General features: G+C 34.4%; 7 protein-coding genes across 7 annotated transcripts; 1 reads left to right on the forward strand and 6 right to left on the reverse strand.

Moving 5' to 3' along the window:
* Positions 1 to 262: 262 nt before the first annotated feature.
* Positions 263 to 2,185, reverse strand: PHYBLDRAFT_73411 (hypothetical protein; the record flags this gene model as incomplete). The annotated part of the gene is made up of 2 exons (XM_018442847.1): positions 263 to 1,161; positions 1,183 to 2,185. The coding sequence occupies 2 exons, from the start codon at positions 2,183 to 2,185 to the stop codon at positions 263 to 265; spliced, it is 1,902 nt and encodes a 633-aa protein (XP_018299564.1).
* Positions 2,186 to 2,892: 707 nt separating this feature from the next.
* Positions 2,893 to 3,908, reverse strand: PHYBLDRAFT_73412 (hypothetical protein; the record flags this gene model as incomplete). Its single annotated transcript, XM_018442848.1, has 6 exons — positions 2,893 to 2,989; positions 3,059 to 3,114; positions 3,255 to 3,464; positions 3,643 to 3,730; positions 3,799 to 3,832; positions 3,905 to 3,908. The coding sequence occupies 6 exons, from the start codon at positions 3,906 to 3,908 to the stop codon at positions 2,893 to 2,895; spliced, it is 489 nt and encodes a 162-aa protein (XP_018299565.1).
* Positions 3,909 to 4,262: 354 nt separating this feature from the next.
* PHYBLDRAFT_162125 (hypothetical protein) lies at positions 4,263 to 4,651 on the reverse strand (the record flags this gene model as incomplete). Its single annotated transcript, XM_018434565.1, has 2 exons — positions 4,263 to 4,458; positions 4,533 to 4,651. The coding sequence occupies 2 exons, from the start codon at positions 4,649 to 4,651 to the stop codon at positions 4,263 to 4,265; spliced, it is 315 nt and encodes a 104-aa protein (XP_018299566.1).
* A 3,456-nt stretch (positions 4,652 to 8,107) lies between these two features.
* PHYBLDRAFT_184636 (hypothetical protein) lies at positions 8,108 to 10,804 on the forward strand. The gene is made up of 4 exons (XM_018438963.1): positions 8,108 to 9,674; positions 9,806 to 9,902; positions 10,017 to 10,067; positions 10,166 to 10,804. The coding sequence occupies exon 1, from the start codon at positions 8,259 to 8,261 to the stop codon at positions 9,225 to 9,227; it is 969 nt and encodes a 322-aa protein (XP_018299567.1). The 5' UTR covers positions 8,108 to 8,258; the 3' UTR covers positions 9,228 to 9,674; positions 9,806 to 9,902; positions 10,017 to 10,067; positions 10,166 to 10,804.
* A 1,516-nt stretch (positions 10,805 to 12,320) lies between these two features.
* PHYBLDRAFT_162128 (carbohydrate esterase family 4 protein) lies at positions 12,321 to 13,913 on the reverse strand (the record flags this gene model as incomplete). Its single annotated transcript, XM_018434566.1, has 6 exons — positions 12,321 to 12,577; positions 12,709 to 13,217; positions 13,362 to 13,450; positions 13,563 to 13,663; positions 13,759 to 13,797; positions 13,874 to 13,913. The coding sequence occupies 6 exons, from the start codon at positions 13,911 to 13,913 to the stop codon at positions 12,321 to 12,323; spliced, it is 1,035 nt and encodes a 344-aa protein (XP_018299568.1).
* Positions 13,914 to 15,389: 1,476 nt separating this feature from the next.
* PHYBLDRAFT_162129 (GATA-type zinc finger transcription factor) lies at positions 15,390 to 17,022 on the reverse strand (the record flags this gene model as incomplete). The annotated part of the gene is made up of 3 exons (XM_018434567.1): positions 15,390 to 15,448; positions 15,603 to 15,901; positions 15,995 to 17,022. 3 exons carry the CDS (start codon positions 17,020 to 17,022, stop codon positions 15,390 to 15,392), a joined length of 1,386 nt encoding a protein of 461 aa, XP_018299569.1.
* An 888-nt stretch (positions 17,023 to 17,910) lies between these two features.
* PHYBLDRAFT_73418 (hypothetical protein) lies at positions 17,911 to 19,485 on the reverse strand (the record flags this gene model as incomplete). The annotated part of the gene is made up of 4 exons (XM_018442849.1): positions 17,911 to 18,165; positions 18,394 to 18,459; positions 18,531 to 18,634; positions 18,738 to 19,485. 4 exons carry the CDS (start codon positions 19,483 to 19,485, stop codon positions 17,911 to 17,913), a joined length of 1,173 nt encoding a protein of 390 aa, XP_018299570.1.
* Between the last annotated feature and the right edge of the window lie 967 nt (positions 19,486 to 20,452).

A 20,452-nucleotide genomic window follows, 5' to 3' on the forward strand; every position in this document is an offset into this window, starting at 1 on the left:
TCTGGTGGACGTAAAAGAAAAGGGGTCGGCGTCGTGAAGAGCACCTTCAGAGAAGCTATCTCTTTAATATATTATTGATAGCCTGGGAGCTAGGAATTTAAAGTTTTGTTATTAAGTTTCTGAGTCTTGGCTTATCACTTTACTCATTCCCTGTTTACTTCTTGTGTTATCACAATCATGATAGAAACTTACAATACATATTACTTTCTTTTGTTTTATTTTAAAAAGGGTCTGATTTATATCCTATTCTTTGAATCAGGCCTTAGTGTGATGGTCCTATAATATAAACAAATTCAATCTTGCCAAATCTGAATTGGCCATATCCTTTTTGAAGTTCGCATGCCCTCGTCATATAGGAGCTACATTTATCGTACAAGAGCTGACTGTTTAAGTTTCTGGGATACATTTTGGGCCAGGAGTTTCGATAGTATTCAAATGCGATACTGGCTCCTCTCTTTGAAAGTTTTGTAGTTCTCACGTTGTAAGTCGTAAAACTCGAAGAGAAAAGATATGTATAGATCCAATCAATATTGTGGCTTGCTACTACAGGGAATTTTGAGTTTATCTCATATTTCACTCTTTCGTTCTTTTTGTCTGATGATGGAGCGTCGTTTAATTGAGACACGAGTGTAAGATAAGTATCATATTTTTGACTTTCTTTGTATGATGCGCCATATTCAACCTGACAGATATTCAGAGACTTTAGAAAAGTATGCGGCATATCAAGTAGCAAACACCCGGTTTTTGTACAAATTAATCCCTTGATTCGCAAAGTATGCAAAGTCATATGTTTTAAACCTCTACACCTGAGCGAGATGTAATGAAATGCTTTAGAGGGTATATAGTATTTCCTTAATATTAAAATATGCAACCCATGCTGCTGCTTTTGTTTCTTTGACTTCTCGTTTGTCATGTTTGAATCGATGACCAATTTTCCGTGACAAAGTTTCAACCGTTTGAGGGCCACACATTTGTCCAATAAATCAGATAGATTAAGAGCCACATTCCTGCCACTGATACAAAGGTTCGTCAGAAGTGGATAGCAATAGGATAACTCGAAAGTCGAATCTCTGGCATAATTTCCATATGTATATCCTGTAAACGAAAGACTTTCGAGTGTTTCAGAAAAGGGTCGTGAAACTCTGCTAACATCCAATATGGCTTAATTGTCTACTTTGCCACCTGGTTTTGCACGTAATTTCAAATGCTTAAGAGGAGCTTTTAATTCATCAATAAAGTCCATTAAAATAAAATCGGAAAACTCGAAGTATTCGTTGGTCGTGAGATCGAATGTTTCCAAGCGTCTAAATGCGTTTGGGTTGGATTGAAAAAGAGATATGATTCTTTGCCTCTGGTCCGAGTTTATCGGGCCATTATCAATTTCTAGGACTTCTAGCTTTAGAGAACGCAAGTTCGGATACTTGTAACCAAAATAGTATAGCCACAAAGGATTCCATTGATTTTGATATTCATCTTTAGTTTTAAGATCATATTCTCTCAGGCATATATCTGGGGACGTCATAGTAAAAGCCGGTATCGTATTTGGGATTTTGTACAGTGTAACCGAAAAGTCAGAATTGAAATCTATGTCAGCCTTGATTGATGATAAGTCTTGCAAGTGTTGGTGCATGCTGTCAAAGTCATCCACACCGAACTTTATTAAAAGCTTTTGGTATCGACCAAGTATTATCAATTCCTGTAGCATGCTACACATATTAATAACCTTGAGCAGGGTTTCCGCTGGCTGTAGCGCTTTACTTGTTTCGTAACTAATCTTCAAACTTTTCAAATATTTCCATACGCTGTCTGAACTGTTTTTGTGTGTGTAAATAGCTCTATAGAAGATAAGGGGCACATCCAGATGCTTCAAGTTTGGAAAGAATTTTAATAAATCGTAAAATTCTTTATATAATAAATTTTCCCCAGAGAAAGGACGGGTTATGGATAGACTGTGAACCCAGAGGCTTTGTAATAAGGATAAATGTTGGAAAACTTTAACAGATTCGGTAAGTTTGCTGATGTCGTAATAGGAGTAAAATCGTGTGTTTTTCCATAGAGCCTTTTCAAATGGGGATCTCCATCTCTTGCACGTCAGAGCACAAGACAAGTTGTCTCTAGTCGATAGGTTATCACCAATTTGTGTAAGAATTTCTGGCGGTAGCTCATACGCTGTCATAGTAATCATTATTATAGAAAGAGAGAAAGACGTGAGAAACAAATTGTTTTAGGTCAATCTAATTATACAAAATTCAATAAAATTAAAGCAGGCAGCTATAAGAAGAAAAGAGGCAAGAATAAAATCAGAGATACTATAGTAAACTGATAATGAGAGTCACAGATTTGATTACATTTGAATCATTTAGTTAACCGTTAAAGTGTAGGAGGGATAATCAGCTGTCCATAAACGAATCCGATAAGGAAATACAATGCCCAAGGGTTTGCCTTGGGCAAAGGATTAAAGAAAATCCTGCAAAGAGCCAGAAGAACACACACCGTTTTAGGAGGAGAGGAGATGAGAGGAGTAGCAGACTACCAAAAGCAATAAGGTTTCAGAATTTGATTACAAATTTATTCTTACAATTGAAGGTTAATAGCCACAGGTTATATGATGAGCACATACTATGAATTAACGTAGGTGTCTCGTAAATTAGCAGATTTAAACATTCAGACCAAGACATATGCTGTGAACATACTGAAAAGTTCAAACAAAAGATCAAATTTAAGTTGTCCAATCAAAGTAATTTCTCACTGTCTGCACCTATTTTGTTCAACTACATAATAGATATATTTTCAAATATGTTGGCTTTAATTCAATTGTATTGTTTATACAGCAATTTTGTTTTGGATTTTGCTTATTGAGCTTATTGTACTATCAAGAAGAAATTTGCTAATTTACTCCAGGATGATCCATTTGCTATTCTCATCGTCATTTTCACGAAAGCCTGTGACCTCGTTACGATCAACTTCAATTTCGATGTTATGGCTATGCCTATAATAAAGCAGTTGTTTTTAGAAATATATATTTATATTATACAAAGATAACCTTTATGAATCTTACAGGACATATTCAGTCTCTTCGTGCTTAAGCATAAAAGGTTGGCCAATACGCCAGAACTTGTTTATTATTTATTAATTTAAAAAAGCACATACAAGCATTAATATATCAAAAACATTATCAGTTTTTTATACACTTTAATGATAATAACACTGTAGGAAAATCCTTACTCATTTCCAATAGTTGAATGAGAACTTACATAGTCGTATTCGTCATGTTCATTATTATCCTTGTAAAACTTGATCACTCTCCAAGTATCATTTGCATCAGAAACGCTATCATCTCCAAAGCAAGCTACTTCTTGCTGTTCGGTAACCGGACTGCTAAAAAAAGTGGCTGTGGAGGTGGGCTCTAGTAAAGTTATGTTTGAGACGGACACGATAACCCCAACCAACTTCAAAACGGTTCCCTTCATTGATATCAGTAAGAGGAAGTATAATCCAAGTTGATAGCTCATTAGGTTCCAAGTCACCACAGAAAATCTGTTTTTTTAAGAATAATAATAGTAATAACAGTAGTAGCAGTAACACTTTGTGAATACTTTGTTTTTTTTTTTGCCATAATGTAGCTCTCTAATATATACGTACTTTTTTCTGATAGATTTCACTCGTATAATTCTCATGTACTGAGCTCAGGTACCGGCCAGTTTGGACATGTTGAGGAAAAATAAGATCCCTATATATATATTATAATTTTACTCACGTACATATCTACATAAGCGAATCAATAAATATACTACTTACCTGTAACGAACAATCCCATATTTCTCTGGCCTACCTATAGGTATAAAGACACAATTGATTATGAGCCGAGTACAATTGAGATACAATAAATGGACAGAACACTTACTCATACTTTTTATTCCTATTTATTTTTGGTTTTGGAGAAAAGATGGTAAAGTTTTTTTTTTGTAGATTCAATCAAATATAATAAGTATGATTTATATGTCTCGACGTCACAGTCCTGAAGCCTAAGAAACGACACTAAACGAAAAACAAGACAAAACATTTTGGTTAAAAGACACTGACCACATACTGCAAAAAGCTGAAAGAGGAGTGGCGGCTCTAGTAATCTATACCTTTATTACTAAAAAAAAAAACTTACTACTATAATATAGGTAATTAAATAACAATACTAAGAGAAAAGACATATATATATAAGGACAATATTTTACAAGCTAATTGCTGATTTCTGATTGCTAGATATATTAGACTGATAATTTGATTTGAAGGGCTATAAATCTAGAGTCAATACTTGGGTGTGTTTTTCCTTCTTTGAGTGGATGCAGATAGTGCCCAAGAACAGAAATTTTGTATAGACATCCTGGTGTAAGATTTGCAACATTGAATTTTTCTATGACTTCTCCATAAGCTATACAATATACTGGTCTTGTCTTTGAGTAACTGGGAAAGGTGAGCACAGTGGCAACATCTTTAAATCAATTGAATCAATATCCATAACACGATATCTTATGTACCCTTTTCCTGCAACTACGGTAAAGTAGTAATCTTTTGTGTCTTGGATAGGTCTATGGATTTCTTGTACACTTTTTGGATCAAATGTACCTATGATTTCAAATGTACAGTTGGCTCTCATAATTAACAATAATAATATGAATTTAGAAATGAAGTATAAAAAGAAGAAGTAGCGATAGTAGGAAATCGTTCATGGTTCATTAGACAACTAGAACATATATATATGTATATGAATTAACTTTTGGCTTGATACCTACATGGCAACACAGTTGAATGAATAAGCATGAGCTTCTTTGAATAAAATAAAAAATAAGATAATAGGCAAGGACAACAAAACAACAAGCATCGTGTATCTTAAAAGGAAGAAGACACAGATAAACCTCATTTTCAAATATGCCGCTTTACTTGGACAATGGAATATAGTTCAAATAAAAGGCTACAAAACAGAGTACAATAAAGAGCTTGTAGTATCATCCTTGACATACTGTATCTGGCTTGTATAGCCCTTTTGTTTTATCTTATTGAGTCAAAGGAAATTCAAGGTTGCAAGAAAAGAAAAGCTCATCAGTATAATTGTCTGCAGCCAGAAAGGCAATATAATCATCTTTCTTCTTTAGTACCAAGTGCCCATATTATAGTCTAGGGTGCACTGTGCCATATTTACTGGTTACTGATTATTGCTTCAAAGACTTTATTCATAATGTACATACGCTTTGTAGCAAGAGTGAAGAAAAATAATAATAATACTCCCTTTTCTTCTTTTTCTTTTTACTTGCTTACTCATACTATGGGTTCATGTTAATTCCTATAATAATCTTATTATCAGATTGGATGTCCATTGGTTGAAATATTGGATCGTATGTACAGTCAAACAAGGCTAGTTTGGTATATTAAATAAAAGGCACTGGCATTTGGTATAGTGTGTATGTTTTGCCTATGTATTTGCTTATTTTATTATTTGTTTTAGAAAGAGTAGTAATACCAATAAGAGATAGAAAGCCTATTTCTACATATAGATTATGCACCATAATATAATCTACTGTACTGTACTGTACTGTACTGTACTGTACTGTACTGTACTGTGCTGTGCTGTACTGCAATGCACTATAAAGGATCAAAAGAAGAAAAGGAAAATAGTTATTCTAGACAGATATATTCCTCTTCAACCCCCCTTTTTTTGCTTTATTTATTTAAAGGCATATCTAATATTGTGGCTATGGCTGTTGTTTGCAGATTTTGATTTGTTCCTTTTGTTATCACAAACCATCGCAAAAGAAAATCAAAAAAGGAAGAGAAGAGAAGAAAAGCGATCCAAAATACATACATAGATATATAAGATAAGGATATAGTACATATCGCTACAATAAAACAAAAGTCTTATTCTTTATTTATTCTAAAGAGTGAGTATTCAGGACTGATTTGTTGTATTTTCTAACTCTGGGTTAATAAGAAAGCACTAAAGAAATTGTCATTTTCAAATGTCCTATATATATATATCCAATTCTGTAGGCTGTGTTGATTTGGGATAATGTATTCGTTAATATCTATCAGTAACTAAACTGTGTGTAGATGTGGGTATATACATAGAGATGATGATGGTAATGATAATGGCTTATCGTAGTTAAACTTGTCAAAGGTGTCAGATGTGGTAGAGGTTTATGGAATCAATTTGATTTGACTTTCCAAAAAAAAAAACAAAAACAAATTAAAGTGTGATGTCTCTGATTAGCCACAGTACAACGTTTTGTTTTATATGTATGTATATGTATGTAAATATGTATGTATAATATTGGGGCTAATTGAAATGTAATTTGTATTGACAAGATTATCAGAGTCTAGAAGTAGTAAATACTGAACAGTGAGACAGTATATATATATATATACTCTAGAAATGGATCTACAGATATTCAGTTTTCTGAATGTATGCGTACCAGTTTCTGCAGACTGGTTGCAGACCGGATGTAGGCCGACTATAGTCTTTTGAAACAAATGTTATTAAAGAGGGGGGAGCGATATTGTTTACTAGTAAGCAATAATTATATATCTACCACTGATTCGTTTAGGCATAAAGATCAGAGTTTGGTATTTCCTGTTGTTCTTTGCTTAAGATTGCCTAGATTCTATGTTTTCCTGTCTTTCTATATATACAAAAAAGATTGCCCGTGCACGAAACGCAATTTTGAGGCTGACCTGCTATCTACATGTTGCCTACATTTATTATTATCGTATATACATATATACACTATGAGAAAGGAGCGGCTCGCATAGTGTTTTACTACAAATATCCTAAAAAGAAAAAAGAAAACAACAAATCATCTGCTTGCTCTTCATCGAACTCACACTTTCACACACAGGTCTTTATTTGCATCACGTTTGGCTTGATATTCGTTGTTTGAAAGATTCCACCACCAGTTCATTTAAATGGTTCTCTTGCTCCTCCTCTTGCTGTACGACAACATTTCCTTTTCGACAAATAAGAAAATTATATTCTGGTGTTAGTCCCATTCATAATCATTCATAATCATTATAATCATCGTCAGTATCAGTATTAGTATAATTATCATCAGGGTTGCAATGGTGATTTCTTTGTCCTTTTTCTTTTGTGAGGATGTATTTCCCACGCACACACATTGATATGTATACAAAATTCCACAAGACAACAATCTTTCCAGGAGGATTGTCTAACCAGAGTTTGAGCAACTATAACAAACACAACAATCAGGGCTGAAACCAATTGAATAATGTCTTTATTGTATATATATATATGTGTGTGTGTGTGTGAGTACATTAATTCTATCATCATTATTTTAAGAATACAAGAAAATATGCAAGTTTAGTGAGGTGGAGATGCTTAGCCTGAGAATTGCTGAGGCTAGTGAGGCTGTCTGTGTAAAGAAGACCTTTATGATTTCAAATCTAAAACAGAAAAAGAAAAGAAAGAAAGAGAAATCTGCTCAGATCTGTGTTACCATGGTAAACCTTATTTGTATCTATGTGTATATCTTAATCTTGAGAAGCAAAAGCAAAAGCAAAAGCAAAAGCAAGAATATATTATATAATTCTATATACCCACATGGGGGTTTTTTTTTCTTAGCCATAAAACAACACCAAAAACTAAAGTCTACATTTTCCATATTTGTATGTGTGTGTGTGTATTTGAGCAGGAAATCTCGGGATTTTTGGTACAAAATTTTTAATAATTTTTTTTTTCTCAAGGATTTTAATCTTTTTTTTGTTGTTGTTGTAATTCTCCGAGAAATAATACGCACATTTGTATAGAGATATACTACATTTATTCACACGACTAGAAAACTAGCTTAAAATCCCTTTGAACATGACATATGGAGTGTGGATCTACTGGTTGCCTAGGTAATCTTTTCTGCTTTACAAAAAAAAGTGCATGTTTTTTTTTTCTATATTATTTTAGCCTGAGAAAATAAATAAATTATACCAGTTTTTTTTTCTATTACAAAATAATAGGGTTTGATTTTGGCTTAATAAATATTTATATATATATATATGTGGGTGGGTGTGTATGTATGTGGACAGGTGTATCTGTTTTCTTCTTCTCCATACACACACACACACACACATAAATCGTTTTCTCTCTTTCTCTCTCTTTCCTTTGATAGCTTGTACATATTTGTTTTCTTAACTTTAAAGAAACATATATACACCAGAATCAGACAAATTCAACAAACCAAATCAGCAAGAAAGAAACAAAAAAAATGGTTCCTCTTCCAAGTAACATCATTGATAGCCATGTGCATTTCTGGCACCCAGACAAAATTTTGATCCCTTGGCAAAAGGGGTCCATATTTGAATCCAAACCAATGGACGGTATGGCCTACAGTCAAGATGTCAAAAGAGTCAGAGTGCAGACGGCAGTATATGTCGAAACGGATGTGGATCCCGTACACAGCTTAGTAGAGGCCGATTGGATTGCTCGATATGCAGAAACCCTAAACAACCAAATAGAAGCAGCAACAGCAAAAGGAACAGAAACAGGAGTTGCATTTGGTGGCATTGGTGCAATAGTGGCCTATGCACCCGTCCACCAGGGAAAACATGTAGTGGCCTATCTTGATCTCTTGACTCGTCTGGTCGGCCGCCGTCGGTTACGCGGTGTTCGTCACTTGATCCAAGACCCTTTGCTTGACCCGGACCGCGTGCGGTGCCCGGATTTTATCGACGGTGTCCGGAGCCTTGCGTCTTTTGGACTTTCATTTGACCTCAACATCAACTGCAACCACTCACCCCAGCAGTTTCCGCCTATCATCACACTCGTCCAGAAATGCCCAGACGTAAGATTTGTTTTGGACCACATGGCAAAACCGCCTTGCGACAGTAAGCCGGGACAAGACCGATTCGAGTTCTGGCGCTCACAGATGTTGCTGCTCGGAAAGCAACCCAATGTGGTCTGCAAAGTGTCAGGATTGGTTACTGAGACCCAGACCGAGTCCTGGACGGTTGAACAGCTGGGCCCGTTTGTGGAGACAGCGAAAGAGGCATTTGGTGTGGACCGGATCTTGTTTGGTGGTGATTGGCCAGTGTGCAACATGGCTGTCAAATGGCAGACCTGGATTGAGCTGTTATCTATCATAATCCAGGACTGGCCAGACCAAGATAAACACAAGCTATTTGTTACAAATGCGGCAAAAACATACCAACTCAGTTCTTGTAAAACAGTAGATTGATGTGCGTACATACGTATGTACTTAAATACCTTGCCTTACTTGCTTACACACGCCCTTGTTTTTAAATATATAAATCTGTATTTTAAATTGAATTTGTACCTATTATATGTATATATATATATATATATATGTAGGTATGTATGTATGTGTAGATAGATAGATAGATAGATAGATACATGTATGCATGCATCTGTATGTATGCTTATTTATTTATATTTATACTATTTAGATTATTTATATTATTTAATTTTCTACAAGTAATATATAAACCACCTTGAATCCCCCCTCCTCCTCCTTCCCTTGTTCCTATCATCTTTCTTTCCATTACACACCAAATCACATAAAAGCTTAAATACATATATCATTGTTACTTTACTTCTTTACATTCAAAAATCCTAATCGTACATCATGACTACAGTCGATTCCGGTCTTACTTACCAACGAAAGGTTAGACACCCTGAACAGTAAAACACAATACCATTATCACTATTAATATTAATATCGACAACAATGTTGTTCAAATTCAAAACATATAATAATTAAACCAATACAAACAAACAAAAACATTTTACCTCTAGTTGCCAGATTATCCCGTCTCCCCTCTCACACCTTCGCCATCTTACCATTCATTTGCTTCTCTCAGGGCAAGAGAGGCTCGTCGGGTATCATCCGATGGTAAAGTGTGGCACAGTCAACATCAACTACTTTACATGAAAATATTTCATACATATTCATTGTTTTTTTTTAATTAATTAATTAATTTTTTTTTAATTAATTCTTTGTGAATAGACGCAAAGCCTGTTGTAAAGCACTATGGAACCATGACAAGAATCATAGTAGGCAAGTATTAGATCCTCATGCCAATATAACATATTTCTTTATTACTACAATATTCTTACACATCTTATTTTTTTTTTCATATAAAAATCTTTATATAGACCAACAGGATCGTAAAGAAGACATCACACCAGCTACTCCGACCCATACTACCATCAGCCCCAATGACGACGACGAAGGACTCTATCTGCTGTGGACCCATCAATTGCTGCGCGAGCATGGATTCAAACCCTCTTCTTGCCGGACATCGACACTACAGGGCGATGATGATACTCGCTCAGGCAACAACGATGACGATGATGATGACATTGCCAGTGATGACAGTAGTGTGACCAACCATTCATTGGATCTTGCGGCTTCTTTTCAGGACCCCAACGTACTCACTCCGCCAAAGTATGGCGTGGGTAGGTCAATTGAGCCGTCTATTGCACCATCATCTTCCAATATGATCCTCAACAATAGTCCTGAGTCGGTCTCTGGCTTTACTCCCAAGCGTTCGTTCCTTTCAAAAGTCTTGCCCTGTTTCTTTTAAGACATGTATATTTATATACATATACATACATACATACATGCATACATACATATACACACACACACACACACATCTCATTATTATATATTCTTCTTGTCGTAAATAACCCTCTCTTTTATATTTTCTACAATTACTTTCTTTTCTTTCTATTATACATTTTGGCAGTACAAACCATCAATTTAATAATATACAAATGTATATACACATCAAATATCTCTTATAATTTTCTTTCTTTATGGCTGAAAACTATAAAACCAAAAGAGAAATCAACAGAATCAGCAGAAAAGGTAGCAAGCTTGTGAATTGGGGAGGAAATAATGAAATGACACAAACAAAATAGCTTAAAGCGTGAGAAACAAAAACAAGAAGAACGAGAACAATCAAATCAAGAAGAACAATCTTTGTGTTTATTTGATATAAATCTATTAAACTGTATGTAACTTGGGGTTATATGAAAGAAATACATTCAGATTGATAAAGAAGTCTTTGAATCTTTTATTATATTGTATTTCATTTGCCTGTCTGCCTGTCTGTCTGCCTGCTCGATTATTTTGATTGTTTGTTTGTTTGGATTCAAGTGTCCAATGAATTGTACATCAATTAAAAGGCACATGCAATCTGTCGCTCGAGGTTAAATATATATATATATAGAGAGTACACAAAACACAAACAAAATGGTCTATTGAGATTACACAAGCAAAACATAATAAGAATAGATATACAAGGGAGGAGGGGTAGATGGGGGTCCTTTGTTGTGGAATACAATCTTGAGTAACCAAATAATCTAAAGCTAGAACTACATAGACAGATTTATATCATATTTTAGGTTGGCTATACACTTTGTTGTATTAATTAGACAAGACAACAACAATATACTGTTTTTTTTTGTGTGTGTTTATAGGCATAATGAATTAAATTGCATTGAATCGCATTGAATTTTGATCTTATATATCTATAGCTATTTTCTCCATGAAAATGATAAATCAGTCAAGGATTACACAAGAAAGGAAAAAGGTAAAAAAAAAAGACTAATGGTCATCATCATTCACTTGTAATTTGAATACAAAAAATATATATTTATTCAAAGCTTACTATTTCTTCTTATAAACAGCTCATTTTTGCACGGGCCAAGTTCGGTCCTACTAGGGAACATCAAATGATATTCAATTAAAGGTTCTTTCTTGTTCGTTTCCTTTCTTTTGTTCTTTTCGGTACACAATATATCCAGCACATTCTCTCTCTCTTATTTTTTTTTGGAGAACAAAAAAGAACGAAGGAAAAAGGCCCCAGCACTCGGTCATTCGAACAGGGTAAATGATTATGATTCTATACATTTATAGTAAAAGGGCTAGACTTTGTTTCTATTGATCAAACAAACCAGGAGACAGGTATATAAGATCAATAGATAGATTAATATTTATATTGTTGCTATAGGAACTGATATTATATTTTTATATTTATATATAATGACATATTGATATCCTTTGCCTTGGCAAATATGAGTCATATTGAAATCAGAAAATACTTTAGGACACACACACACAAATATACTACATACATTACACACATTTTTTTTTTTCAAAAAAAAAAAGTAAAATAAAAGAAACACTACGCACTATGTACTACGCACAGTCTCTCTGTGTATATAATATATAATATATATATGTGTGTGTGTGTAGTATATAGGGTCAGGACAAAAGTCAAAAGGAAAAGAAAAAGAAAATCTAAATAGTCATAATTAATACAACCAAGGCCAATGGAATAACAAACGATTCTGTAATCTGCCTGATCCCACCAGAAGATGTCTTATCGTCATTGGTGCTGGTATTATCTTTGGAATCATGTAAGGTCTTTGACTTTGGAGTACCCGAGGGCGATCCGATTCCGGAAGTCTTTGGTTTTTCTACAACCGTCTGGCCTTGTTTGTAATCGGGTGTACCAAACGAATGCTTGTCTGACACAAACTTTAGAGACGCAGCACCTTATATATATATATATATTTAAGATAATGATAAAAGGATTGATAATAATAATATTAGTAGAATAAACAGGTAGATTAGAATCATAAAAAAAACTTTTTACATTATACATATATGTGGATATTCAACTTACTTTCTTTGTAAGGTGTCTTGTCGTTAAGACAACCATCCAATCTGACCATCGTGTATCCATTCTGATTGATCTGCTTGACAATGTCGTAGATTGCCTGCCAGGACCCGGTGTCTGGAATGTCATACTGGACCGAGATAAAGGAACCCTTGGAATCATAGGTGTCCAGCTGCTTGGTGAAGACCTGGTTGTAGAGATCGGCAATTCCCTCTGGGTTGTTTTTAAAGTTGTAGTCCATCGTGTCCAGGTTGTACGAGACCAGAGTGAAGCCTAACCCACGAATCAAGTTCTCAAGCCGGATGTCCTCTGGCTGGGAATAGTGAAGGCGGACATACTTTGGAGCAACGCCGATCAGAGTTTCGACGATCTTGGCTGTATTGATAACATCGGCCTTTAGCTGTTCGTCAGTCAGACCGTCGGAAGTGTCGCCTGGAGCACGATATGTCATTCCAATAAAATGACCGTCATTGTAAGCACGCTGCAAAATCATTGCATACTGTTGAGTGTAGAGCCTAATAATCACAACAATCTGTATTAAGCAAAAATAATAATTCTGTTTTGATGATAGCATACTATGTATGTATGTTTGTATGTATGTACGTATCTATATAGAAAGAAAAGAGATAAAGACAAGGATTCTGTCTTTTTCTATTTACCATGTAGCATTTACAAAAAAGTTTGCCTTTGCCTGAGTGTGCTTGAGACCATTCAAAACCTTTGCTGTTACATCACTTGGACCTTCGTTCTATAGTAATAATAATTAATATTAACTTATTTTGTTGGTACTGGGGATGATGTAGATTATGTAGCTACTGATGTGGGTTTACAAATTAGTGAATTATACTTGCATATGTTACTGCAATCTGACCAGGATTTGCACAGGCTGTTGCTTGAGGAGCAGGTCCATGTCCAACTACTTCGGTAGGATGATTCCAAACAGGTAAAAGCATTGCATCGCCTATTCCAAATAGATGCACAAATACATATATATTACAATGTGTTGTTGTTATTATTCGAAATATTTCAAACTCTTATATGCAAATATATATTTACCTTGAGCACAAGCAACATGAATGAATATGAATACACAAGCTATAATATATATTTATAAGCAAACAAAACGATTAACGTATGTGCTGATATTATGTAAAGTACTTGATTTATGTACCAAATAGTAAACTCAACGTCTTTGTAGAAAGCCGTGCCATTATGGTTTTAGTATATGTATCTATATATATATATATGTGTGTGTGTGTGTATGTATGTATGTATGTATGTATGTATGTATGTATGTGTGGGTATATATGTATGTATACGTATGAGTGAGCAAGTGAGTGTTTTTTCTTTTTAAATTAGGAACTAAAAGAGCTGCAATGTAATGTAATTCAAAAAGGAAAAAAAGAAGAAAGAAGAAAGAAAGAAAGCAAGAAAGCAAGAAATCAAGGAAAAATAAGAAGAAGGATACTAATTCTGATAGAGATATAATACAATACAAGATCGTTTTCTTTACTACCACCACTGCTACTGCTAATACTAATGTTACTGCTATTATTATTATTATTATTATTATTATTATTACTGTTCTTTTTAGTCTTATTCTTATCTATTAAAAAAATGGACAAACAAAGAGTGACAGATAAATGAGAGAGAAAGAAGGGGAGCCCTAAGGGGAGGATGGAGAGGTACATTCTTTTGGTACTCGAAATGGATGAAAAGCAAATTTCTTACTAGTTATTATCACACCCAACTTAAGCCAACCGCATTCCAATAAGTTATTAGGATTTATTAGTATTGATATATATATATTGCAATGTACAAAACAAAAACAGAAAACCAAAGACTAGGAAACACATAATATCAGATTCATTGTACCTGTATTCTTCCTCTTCTTCTACTTCTACTTCTTCTTATTATTAATAAGAAGAAAATATAAAAAGAAGAGCTAAAACGATTGCTATTTTTTTGTTTTTGTTTTATTTATCATTATAATTTCTCTGTTGTATGATGAAGTACAAAAAGCAATGATAACAACAATGATAACAATTTTAATAGAGAACCATGATGATTTAATGCAAGAAAGGATGAAAGATAATAAGATAAGTTTGAAGAATGAACGAATGCAATTGAAGTGAATTGAATGATTTTTTTTGGTAGTTGTAAGTGAAGTGAAGTGAAATGAGATGAAATGTAGTGTAATGTAGTGAAAATGAAGTTAAATGAGTTGGGATGTTATGTTGTGCTAATTGAAAGAACTGGCTTGAAGGATCTATAGACTTATTATCATTACTGCCACGAGTGCTGCTGCTAGTGTTAGTGTTGCTGCTACTGGTGCTGCTAGTGCTGCTAGTACTGCTTTTGTTGTTGTTTTCGATTTCGATTTCGATTTGCTGTGCGTTGCTACGTTATAGTGTTGCTACGTTATAGTGTTGCTACGTTGTAGTGTTGCTACGTTACAGGGTTGCTACGTTATAGTGTTGCTACGTTACAGGGTTGCTACGTTACAGGGTTGCTACGTTACGATATTGCTACGTTACGATATTGCTGCGTTACTATTTGTTGTTGTTTTTTGTTGTTGTTGTTGTGCTGCTGATAGTGCCGCTGTTGTTGTTTTTGTTTACGATTTTGATTTTGGTTTTGGTCTGCTTTGAGTATTGAGTGTTGCGCTGTTGCGCTTTTATTTCTTGTTAATGCCGCTTTTGATTCCGGATCATTAGAGGAAGATGATTTCGAGGTAGATCAACCACTACAAATAAATCCAATAATAATAATAATAATAATAATAATTATTTAATATATATATGGTATTATAAAAATCCCATTTATTCATTTAAATATACATATATATGTATGTGTGTATGTGTGTGTGTTTTTTTTTTCTTTCTTTTTTTTTTACTCACCAACTCTATTCTTTAGACGATTGACTCTACAGGCTGAACTACAATACCACCGGGTATCCTGGAATAAATGAGATCCGATTATGGGCGACCGACATAATTGATGATATGCTCGTGAACAACCTCCTTGACATTTCACAAGCAGGTTGTCTGATGTGAAGCCTGGAGATCTGCAGATGGCACAAAACTCTTGGATAACAGGACATATTCGGTCTTGGATCGGTTCGTTTACAAAAGCCGAGAGATCAAGTCGAGGTAGACGACTGACCAGGCCATAGCCTTTGTAGTCACAACCATGTTTACTATTAATGGATATCATTATCTTGAAAATTAATATTATAATTATTATAATTATTATAATTATTTATTTATATTATATATATTCTTTTACTTACTTGCACAATGTTCGTTTTCCCCATGGACCTGGTCTCCAATTGACACTTTCAGTAGTTCCGCAGTATCGACACCAATCGACTCCTGTGTCAGTCAAACTCTCGAATACGGTCGGACGTGGCGTAGAAGAAGAGAAGGAGGGTGACTGTGATGGTGAGGAGGAAGATGTGACGGCGGTAGTAGTGTTTAACAATCTTTTGAAAGGCTTTTCTGGTTCAAGACTCGTGTCACTGTCGATGGATAATCGTTTTCGTTTCAGACCATGTCGAGGTATTATTAAGCTGGAGTTTCGACGACTAATAATACTGCTGCTCCGGCTGCTATTGTTGCTGTTGCTGTTACTGGTTCTCGTGCTGCTGTTGATACTATTGGTATCTGTATCGATATCTGAGTCATAATGATAATCATAATCAAGAATAATATCGCTTTCACTACTCTCGTAATTATTAATTTTATTTCTTCTGCTGCCTTTTTTGGTGATTTTGGTAGTGGTGGTAGTGGTGTTGTCGTCGTTGTTTTCATCATTTTCGTTGTCGTCATTAAAGTGATCTAAAAGGGCAGACCATTCTAGCTGTGGTGATTGATCGCTGAGTGAATCATCTATAATAGTGGTACGGCTACTGGGATATGGTAGTACAGAGAAATAGTCTTGGGGAGATTGGTGAGTGGACATTGGAGACTCACTAATATTATTATTATTAATCATAATAACAGCCGTTGTAGTGTTATCATTATCAGCAATAAGATTAGTGTTGTTGGTGACGGTACTATCGTTTGGCTGAGAGAGGTCAAGGTCTTCAAGACCATCAAAGAGGGGCTCGTGGTCATACAAGAGACCTGAGGGGGATGTGACAGGAGATAGGTTGGGAGATGGTGTTTTTTGCTTGATGTTTAAAGGAGAAGGTGCAGCAAATGCAAGTGATTGGTGAAGAGCTAGAGAGGATTGGATAAGGTCGTGTGTGGGCGGCTGGGAGAAAAAGATGTCATCTTTGAGGAGGAAATATGATAAAGAAGAAGAAGCCCAAAACATAGAAAGCAAAAGAAAGTAGAACAAAGATGTATAGAATAGCAATATATAAAAGAAAGGAAAAGAAGTAAAAAAAAAAAGAGAAAAAGAAAAAAGAAAGTAGAAGAAGTAGAAGAAGAAGAAAAAGGAGAAGGAATAGGTTGTTTTTAGAAAAAATAAGAATAATGATAATAACAATATTACTCACACTAGCACTAATATTAACACTACTACTACTACTACTGTTGCTGTTGCTGTTGCTGTTGCTGCTGCTGCTTCTGGTGCTGCTGGTGCCAATACTACTGATAGTAAAATAAAGGTGGGTTTGGTTGTGGCAAGTACACTGCTCATCAAATCTAATTTTTTTTTATTCTTTTTATTTGTTGCAGGCTTCTGGCTTGTGCTCGTGACATATACAGGTGATCCCAAAAGAACCAAAAGTCGGTCCCTCAAGCGAGTACTCCGCTCGGCTGATCAAACACATGAGGTCTGATCTGGAAGACAGCTGATGATTAAGGAAATAAAGAACCAGCAAAAGAAAGACAAAAAAGACGAGCCATAAAACAATAAATATCTAGTGTCGATATAAGTTGTAGCCTGTTCTTACTAGTTGTTCTTAATTTTGCTTGTCAGTACTAATACATACATTTGATATAATTTAAAGTGGGCTGTAGGTAGTTGGTTGTTGGTTGTGAAAGGAAAGTTGATAGACTTGATGACGTATAAAGAGTGCAGAAAGAAGTTCATGACGATAGATGTATGTATATATGTATGTATGTGCTTTATGTATATGTGCTATTTGATTATTTTTATTTATTTACTTTTATATATATATATATCTTTCTTAATTATTATTATAAAATAATTTTAATAAAAAATAATAATTATATATATATATATATATTTTGGGAATTAAAGCAATACTCTAACAATTGCCTTTGCTCTTTCTATCTTTGACTCTTCTTCTTCATCATCGTCTTCACCTTCTTTAGGTTCCTCTAATGATTGTGCGGGTTTTTCCACTTGTGCTGCGGATCTAGCCAAAAGCTTCTCGGCATCAAAATCATCATCATCATCATCATCGTTGTTTTGAGTATCCACATAACCAGTCAACGATTGACTGACTGTAGAAGTCTGGCAGATCTTTTGTGCTTCTACCAATAAGTTCTGTAATTAAGATGGTACAATAAATATATACAGAATAATCATAATATTAGTAATTGTTACAATCTTATCTTGAACTTCAACATATTCTCACTACCCCCCCTCTTTCACTTTTCTCTCTTTCTTTTATTTTCCCTCCTCAATTATATATATATAATTAAATTATAGATAAATTAAAATTAAGATTAATTTAATTTAATTTAATTTAATTTTATAATAAAAAAGCATTACCTTTCGTGCCATTCCCTGTAAATCTTTAAGGTACTCCAGTAAGAGTTTGAAATCATCGTCATTAATCTACAAGTGACAGCAAGACAACACATCAATTAAAAAAAAAGCCCCAACAAAAATATCCAAATTAAACTCACTTGTTCAGTGTCATAAATATGCTGTAATAACCAGATCTGCTGTACTTTACGGAACTTCCATGAAGATTTATCAGCACAGAACAATCTTAGGTAGACAAGCGATTCTATAATACACAAGCTATTAGATATCAAGCAGTCAATTCACTATTTCCCTTCTTCCCCTCACTACCACATTAGCTCAATATATATATATATATATATATATACCTTCTTTCTTTCCAAGACTCTCTTCTTTAATCTCTTTTACTGGTTTAGCAGCCTTTTGTGCCTTTGGTGTCTTTGGCTTCTTTGGCTTCTTCTTCTTTTGCTCTTCTACTGATGCCTGGATCTCCTTTAGCGATTCATCAACCTTGGCTTTTTTAGCCTCAATTTCTTCTTTGGTCTCCAACTTGCGCTTCTTTGTCACTGTTGTTGCTGCTGTCTTTCTCTTATCATCCTTTACTGCTTTTTCTTGTTCTTTCTTTACGGGTTCTACGATCGACTCATTTCCCTCGTCATCAAAAGTCATGTGAAGAGTAGGAGCACTGTTCTTCAACAATGCATCCTTGGCTGCCTTCTTGGCTGTCATTGACTTCAACAAAGCTTCGGCAGGTGTGAGACGTTTCTTGGGTGCCTCGATTGGTTTCTTGGATACAATTGTCTTTTTGGGTCCTGCTTTTGGTTTATCACTAGCACTACCATCGGCAGCGACATCTTCTTTTGTCTCCTTTGCTTTTCCAATTGGTTTCTTTACTGGTGTTCCAGCCTTCTTTTTAATTGACAGTGTCTTTTTGACATTCTTGTCAGTGGAGTCTGCGGCGGTGGTGGTGGTTTTGATCGTTTCGGTAGTTTCGGTAGCGGTCTTTGGGGTCACACTCTTTGCTACAGTCTTTGTGGTCTTTGTGATCTTTTGGGTAGTCCTTGTGACTTTTGGAATCGATCCTGCCTTGTCTTTTGTGGCGATTGCTGGACTCATGATTGAAGATTTATATAATTTGTTTTTTAAGAAAAAAAAAATGTAGATCACAAAAAAAAAATAAGAATTTTTCTTTTCCATGTTGTTATGCCCTTTTTTTTTGTATATATTTTTTCAAATCTCCGCCTTTCTCTCTCTCTCTCTCTTTTTCGGTCGCTCTCTTTTTTTGTTCATTTTAAATTAATGCACAAATTTATAAATTTTCATTTACATATAATATATATATAAAACAAAGGCTATCGAAATTTATTCTATGTAAAACACGATTAGTTTCATGTAGTTAAAATGATCCGTTAAAATAAGTTACTATTTTCTTTATATACTTGCTTATTCACAGTATAGTTGCGCAAATATTTAATGATATTCTAAATATCTGGAGCTTTATAATTTATGCCAGCTATCATAAAGAACTGTGCTTCAAATACAATCAATGGTCCCAAAATAATAAACATAAACTGAGATCTCATATGAAAAACTATAGAACTGGAAATATGATTTCAAAAATGAAAAAGACACTATTTATTCTCATAGCCAATTTTAGAGCTGAAACACTTTTACTACGAGTTTAATTCTAAACCATTTACAATTCATAAAAAACCAAATTCAAGCTATATTGGTTCTCTTTTTTTTTACTTGATTTAGTTGCCTTTGATTATACAGTGTGTGTAATTGATAGCTTTGTATAGCTGCTCCGGCTTAGAGCTTAATAGTTAAGGTTGCTAGGTCACGACATTGATTTGTTAACTCATCATATTTGCTCATCCTATATGCTGTGATCATTAATTTTCTATAGTGAAAAGACATTTGTAGTCAAAATCTGAAACATTATTACTTTCGGTAGTTTTTTACTTATCTTTACTAACCTGAGTTTGTCTTCTAATTTCTTGTATTTCATTAAAAAAATTGTATGTTATAAAAGCCAATTGAACAAGCTGTTAGTCAACCGTATATTTACAAAATAACTCTT

Source organism: Phycomyces blakesleeanus (genome assembly GCF_001638985.1).
Source record: "Phycomyces blakesleeanus NRRL 1555(-) unplaced genomic scaffold PHYBLscaffold_1, whole genome shotgun sequence".
NCBI lineage: Eukaryota > Fungi > Mucoromycota > Mucoromycetes > Mucorales > Phycomycetaceae > Phycomyces > Phycomyces blakesleeanus.

Coding starts and splice junctions, on each gene's coding strand:
- PHYBLDRAFT_184636 (XM_018438963.1), top strand. CDS start 8,259: ATGGTTCCTCTTCCAAGTAACATCATTGATAGCCATGTGCATTTCTGG.